Source organism: Mytilus trossulus, chromosome 5, assembly GCF_036588685.1.
Source record: "Mytilus trossulus isolate FHL-02 chromosome 5, PNRI_Mtr1.1.1.hap1, whole genome shotgun sequence".
NCBI classification, from domain to species: Eukaryota; Metazoa; Mollusca; class Bivalvia; order Mytilida; family Mytilidae; genus Mytilus; species Mytilus trossulus.
The window spans coordinates 32,549,697-32,556,919 of NC_086377.1; the positions used below are offsets into that span (position 1 = coordinate 32,549,697).

Below are 7,223 nucleotides of genomic sequence, written 5' to 3' on the forward strand. Positions count from 1 at the left end.
TACAAAAATAAAATGTTTTATTCAGTTTGAGAAGATTTGATTACAAATAATAAATAGACCTTTTCATGGAAATGGATTATTGTGTACATGTATGATCGCCGCACATGAATTGCAAAATATGAACGCAAACTAAACTATATATGATAATAAAACTAGGCCGACCGACTGCATATCTTAAATAAATTACATACTTTTTGAAAGTAACATCTGCGACAATATTGAGTGGCAAAATGTGACGAAAATAAACTTTTCTACGATTTAAAAAAAATGCTACACGTTGTTTGGGCGTACAATATGTACAAGTGAATAAAATGATATTTCATTTTATAAAATATTCTAACATTCCTTTTAAATTTTGAAAGTAACATCTGCGACAATATTGAGTGGCAAAATGTGACGAAAATAAACTTTTCTACGATTTAAAAAAAATGCTACACGTTGTTTGGGCGTACAATATGTACAAGTGAATAAACTGATATTTCATTTTATAAAATATTCTAACATTCCTTTTAAATTTTGTAGCATGCACGAATAAATTACTAAGAGCAATACACGTTATCAAAGAATTAATCCGTTCAAAATCCTATTAGTCATTGCTCTTTGTAGAATTTCTTCATAGTCAATTTCGATTGGTTCAATATGAGGCCTAACAACAGCAGGTACATGCACTGGATGATGAACAACATTTCCGGCCACGTTGTGTGCATGCGCAGCTGCTATCTTGTTAGATGCTACGGGAGACAACCCGGGAGATGCATTTGAGGCAATAATATTGTTAAGACTTTGTATTGTGTTATTCAAATCAATATTGTTAGCCCCTGGAAAACCTGCACTTCCGTTTCCTGCGTTGTTCCTTGTACTAGTTGAAGCAGTCACCAAAGATGTATTTATCTGTCCAACAGAGTTTGATAGATGAGTAGCTAGGTGATGATTCTGTAGAGAATTAGCTTGACCAAGAACGGCTTGCATAGCTGAGATTTGATTTTGTTGGTTCCCTAGGTCTAATATTTGATTGTTGGCGATGGCATTACTTAGGCCATTAATCATTTGGTTATGAGAATTTTGAACGTGTTGATTAGAGAATGAACTGCCAAGATTTGTAGCTTGACTTAAAGTTCCTGTTGACAAACCATTGACATTATTTAGACCTTGATGACTAGCTTGTTTCCCTACAACATCACCAACTAAAGAATTTGTATGTAACCCAACATTGTGTCCGCTTGTAGCTGACGCTAGGTCAGGCAATCCGGACGTGGCTACTCCGTTACCATGGGGACCTAGATTAACCCCATTGGCATTGTGTAGATTATGGGTATTTATCCCTGAGTGTACTTCATTCAGTCCAGAAAGGCCAATATTTCCATGTGTCCGTGTATTTATTGCGCTATGTCCAACAAGACCAACATGTTGTCCAGTGAGTCCGTGTGTTCCTGGTTTAAGTGCATTATTTGGTGACAATGAATTCGAAAACTGACCAGTCTGATGATGGACTGTTTGGTCAAGAGGGACTGCATTAACTAATCCTAGAATTTCAGAATTTATATTTACATTTCTAGGTCCAGATCCTAAATTTCCATTTAGTAGGTGATTAGATGCACCTAATGCAATGTTATTCGCGGTCACGTGATGCATATTTGAATTGCTGCTGAGATGATGGTTATCACTGATTGGTTGATGAAGGTCATGTGCTATATTTTGGTGTGTTTGTTGGTGATTCTGTAAAGACATGCCAGCAGATAAGTCATGGATATTACCATGGTGAGAATCAACGAACGCGCTATTTTGATTAGTGTTTTGTCTGAAGCTTTGACTACCTATGTTGTTTTGACTACCTATGTTGTTTTGACCAACTCTATCATTATTACTACGATCTCTAGACTGAAACTGACCACTGTTTTGAGAAAATCTGTTATTGTTAAATTGGTCTCCAGGCTGACTTTTGCTTTGAGAAAATCTGTTATTGTTGAATTGGTCTCTAGACTGACTATTGCTTTGAGAAAATCTGTCATTGTTCAATCGGTCTCTAGACTGACCATTGCTTTGAGGAATTCTGTTATTGTTTAATCGATCTCTCGACTGACCATTGCTTTGAGGAATTCTGTTATTGTTTAATCGATCTCTCGACTGACCATTGCTTTGAGGAATTCTGTTATTGTTCCATCCATCTTTGGATGGACCGGCATCTATTCTGTTTCCTGGTCTTCTCTGGCTTCTGGAATCAAGATTTCCTTTATCAAATCGTGAATTCACATCAGTGTTTTGCCACTGTCCTCCTCCGTTATTTCGGAACTCAATTATAATTTCAGGTGTTTGTCTTTGAGAAGCTCTTGGAACCTGGGGTGAAGATCGTCGTCTGCTGTTGGCACGAGCTGGCTGTCGACTGTTTGTTCCAAATCGTGGACCATTTCCGAAAGAACTTCCTCTATTTGAATTTGATTGGGATTGAAATTGAGGTCCCCTGCCTCTACCAAACTAAAACGACAGATGCATAGATTTAGATACAATTTGTACAAAAATTCAGCAAACACACACAAAAAAAAACAAACGTAAAAGCAAAAGCAAAAAATACACACTTATTACATTTAGAACCGGCTATTGTTCACAATTCAACATACAGTAAAACCTGACAAAAACTAACTCTTTCGGGACTTGAGATTTTGTTCGGTTTTGGCAGGTACTAGTAATTCGGTTTCAGCAGGTTCACAATGTATAAATTGTTATATGATTGGTCTTCATGACAAGTTTGTATTAGACAGGTTTCCGGTTTATTCAGGGTTCGGTTTTATCAGGTTTCACTGTACTCGTTAATTTGGTAAATTTACCTCCATTAAGCAGGGATTCTAGAGATATTTTTATAGTTATTATGAAGCTTACGTTAGTACGTAAACAATCATTTTACTTGAGACCTGAAATTGAATTCAAGTTTAGAAAAAAAATTTGACATTTATATTGAACTAAAAGTAAAAGGTGACTTATTGGTCCATTGGGCCGGGTGTATTATATATGTAACTATATTTTGTACAAATTTATATATTTATGCTGACTTACACATGTCACTATAATAAACAATTTACTTACTTACTTACTTTTATAATATACGATCCGAAACTACTATTTATTAAAAAAATATGATCTGGGATGATTGCAAATGAGACAACTATCCACAAGAGACCAAATGACACAGAAATTAACAACTTTAAGTCACAGTACTGTTTACCACATAGTCAGCTTTAAAATACCCCGAAATAACAACTGTAAAACAATTCAAACAAAATTATATAACACAGCATCAAACGATATTCATTACAGGGCTCCTCCACTTTAATACAAAAATGTTGGCAATTATTATGAAATACATTTATGATTTATATTTTTGCGATATATCACTATTTAAAGATAAATATGTATTCTCGCACACACAAAAACTATAGGAAAAACATGTTACCAAATTTCAATATTTGTATACAGATAATGATTTCTCAGTATTGACGTTGTCATAAAATGCTTTTCCTCATTCGACCCCCTCGGCAAGCTGTTTAGATGGTACATAAAAATACAGGGAGCTAACTCCGTATGTAAATTTCAACTGTTTTTTCGTGTTAACTTCTGATCAATATAAGTGTTTGTAAAACAATTATATATGCAATGATTTCTCTGATAAAATGGGTGGTTCAATTTTTTTTGAAATATTCATGTTTTGGTCAGACGGTCAGATATGTCGTTAAAATTATACGAAAATTAAACGTGCCAAATGAATTTTAGTCAAGGTTTTTGATACCACTTTAAGCAGCGGATCATTAACTCCAAAACAATACTACTTGTAAATAGTGCTATACATTAGACAACTTTCATAAATAACCTTAATTAATCTTACCATATTTCCTCTTTGACATTCTGCAATTGATGAAAATATTCCAACAAAAAGAAATGATAACAAATTTACTCGCATTTTTCCAAGTTACATTTAATGCGACAAAAAGAAACAAAATAGCGAGAACGTTTCTCACGGTAACATTATATAGTACAATATAACAACACATTTGTAATACATGTATGACATAAGTCATTGTGACACGTAATAATTAACTGCCCACTGCAGCACAATAAAATCTGCCAAAGTTATGTATTAATACATGTATCTTAAAAATGGTATTCATTTTTAACACTTATATAACGGAGAGACATTAATCTAATGTGTAAACATGATTTATTCAATTCAAAATATAAAAATACACATGTACTCGTAAGCCATACACATTTTAGAATAATGTGCGATCAAATGTAATCCAAGATTTTTGGTGAAAAGAGACTCTGGGGGTCTTTCACATATTTTACAACAAAATTGATCGTAAGATCATCGCAAGTTACTAGTATACTAAATGATTAGGAATTAGGAATCTTTTTTTCCTTTAAGGTATTTTGTGAAAAGTGTCCCTTAATGTATTTTCAAACTTAATAACTACCTTTTTTAAATCTATTTGATATATTATTTTTACAAGATCATAAAAATCGCCGAACTTTTATTTATGTCTGTATAATAATGTTGAAGGCCGTACTTTAACCTATAATGGTTTACTTTTTAAATTGTTATTTGGATGGAGAGTTGTCTCATTGGCACTCACACCACATCTTCCTATATCTATTATAAGATATTGTTAGCAGGCAAACACTATTGCATTCGAATATAACTGTCTATGTGTAGATAGAATTCTTACTCATTATTATAATTTTTGTCTAAGTTATCAGTTCCTTTTATTTGTCTTTTTTATTATTATGTTCAACAAAATATAATTTCTTTCTTTGAACGACTTCATGGTATACAATGAGAATTCGAAATATATTGAAATATTTTTAAGGAAACCCCTAATAAGTATTCAAAACTTGGTGAAAATAGGCCACAGCCCACAAAACATACCCCCTTTTTAAAGTTAAATGGTTGCTACCTAAGTAAGTTATCTTGACTTAAGAACGTGAACCAGGATCATACAAAATAACATGAACCATAGGAGTTATCTGTAATCGGCATTTAGTTTATGCAATCAGGGGCGGATTTAGCCATTTTAAAAGGGGATTCCCAACCCAGGATAAAGGGGCTTTCAAACCAACTTTATATCCCCATTCAAATGCATTGATCAGCAAAAAAAGGGGTTCAAACCCCCGGAACCCTCCCCTGGATCCGCCACTGGCAATGTAAAATTACTATTTGTTCATTGAATAAAACAAATCATCCACTTATAACGAGGAATTTGCTCAAATTACTCTTAAACCAATACTTAATGTATCTTTATTCTATCTTATAAAAAGCTAAGATGATGACGTGTTTTACACGTACTGAATATTGCCGACGGCATCTACACGACTAGTAATGTTAACATGACATTTACATATGTACCAACACTTGCAGACAATAGCGGACAGAAGAACACAATAGTTATGTATGTATCATAAACAATGTTGTAATTTGGTGAGAAGGTGAGAATTTAAAAAGACGGGTTGAACATGGATAGTTAGTTACACAAAAGCAGGAAATAGTTGCGAACAAAATCGATGTAAATATGCCGCCTAGCACCATGTAACATGTAAATGATTATTCTACAGAAAAAAAACAATGCCACCCCTTCACCCTGAAATTACAGTTGTAGTTCCCTAATGGCAGAAAAACCGTCAAAATACAAAAATAAGATGATGTGAACATTACAATATTTTCTGCGTTTATTTTGAAATTTCCCGCGTGCGCTTTCACATTTGCCGCGTGTTAAATCACATTATCCGTGTGATGGATCCCATTTAACATTTTTGACAGCTATGCAACGTTTGGGATGCAATTCAAATTCAATTTTTCAATTGCCGCCATATTTTCAATATTAAATTATTTTTGGTAGAACAAACTATCCCTGTCTCATGTCTTTTCAAAGTACAATGAAAGAGCATGGTAAACTGTGCGGGTATTCACTTTTTTACATTACACATTATATTATATTAAAGTGAAAGTTGCAAAATAGATTATAACAAGATAGAAATTTATCAAAATATCTTACAAATATCACAATCTTCAAGGCATGCTCTTTCCATTAGGTTAAAATAGTACATATATATAGACAAAGTACAGTTTGTCATACAATGTAATATCTTTTGTTTTCTGTATTGAAAAACATAAGAATATGAGTGATGGCCATAGGCGGATCCAGGGGAGGGGACCTGGGGACCGCTTCTCCCCTTTCGTACAAAAAATAGTTGATGATATAGGGAATCACTGAAATACGACTGGATCGCCACCCATTCCACCCCACCCCCCATTTATATGTCAGTCAGCGTCCCCCTTATAAAAAGTAGTAGTTTCGCCACTGATGATGGTTCTATATACATTACATGATCTTCGAGACGACATCAAAAGAAATAAATGGACAATGATATTACAATAAGTTAGATTCAATATGTCAGTAGATATATAATCTGGTAGTTTTTGTTGTGAAATGGTGTTTTTTTATTCTGTTCCTATAGTTTTTACCAACACATTTTAATTCTATTATGATCAATAATACTAATATTGTGGTAGTGATACATGAAGATTGGTAAAGATTAGTTTCTTGTGTACAATTTGGAAATTAGTATGGCGTTCATTATCACTGAACTAGTATATATTTGTTTAGGGGCCAGCTGAAGGACGCCTCCGGGTGCGGGAATTTCTCGCTACATTGAAGACCTGTTGGTGACCTTTTCCTGTTGTTTTTTTATTTGGTCGGGTTGTTGTCTTTTTGACACATTCCCCATTTCCATTCTCAATTTTATGATTTGGACCCATAGTGAACAGATGTTGGAGTTTGAAAACAACACCGAGGGGCTATATTTACTGAATAATCAGTTGTTATTTCATTTTTTTAAATTTTCTAAACTGGTTAAATCTGAGCGGATTGCACTGTTAACCAGTGTACCAATAGTAACGAGCCAATACTGAAAATGGCGCAGTTATAATTTATACATAGAATAAACATAATTACCAGTAAACAAAATCTAAGTTAAACGCTTAAATGTTGTATTTTAAAAGATTTCGGAAAGGTCGTGGACTCACCGAAGACCCTGACTATACAGACTGTCCCCTTACGTTACGCAAAAATTACATTGCATGACATAAGTTACAAATGGTTTCATTAATGACGCCTGATTTATTGATATGAAAAAAATGTGAACTTTCTGTCATTATTAAGTACAACACATTTCGGAAA

At 33.8% G+C, this 7,223-nt stretch overlaps 1 protein-coding gene across 1 annotated transcript; it reads right to left on the bottom strand.

Moving 5' to 3' along the window:
- Nucleotides 1-4,034, bottom strand: LOC134718765 (hornerin-like). The gene is made up of 2 exons (XM_063581466.1): nt 3,875-4,034; nt 1-2,472 (listed from the first exon to the last, which is right to left on the bottom strand). Exons 1-2 carry the CDS (start codon nt 3,947-3,949, stop codon nt 559-561), a joined length of 1,989 nt encoding a protein of 662 aa, XP_063437536.1. The 5' UTR covers nt 3,950-4,034; the 3' UTR covers nt 1-558.
- Nucleotides 4,035-7,223: the final 3,189 nt, after the last annotated feature.

Coding starts and splice junctions, on each gene's coding strand:
- LOC134718765 (XM_063581466.1), bottom strand. CDS start 3,949: ATGCGAGTAAATTTGTTATCATTTCTTTTTGTTGGAATATTTTCATCA. Junction 2,473..3,874: donor AATGTCAAAGAGGAAATATG/GTAAGATTAATT, acceptor CTGTCGTTTTAG/TTTGGTAGAGGCAGGGGACC.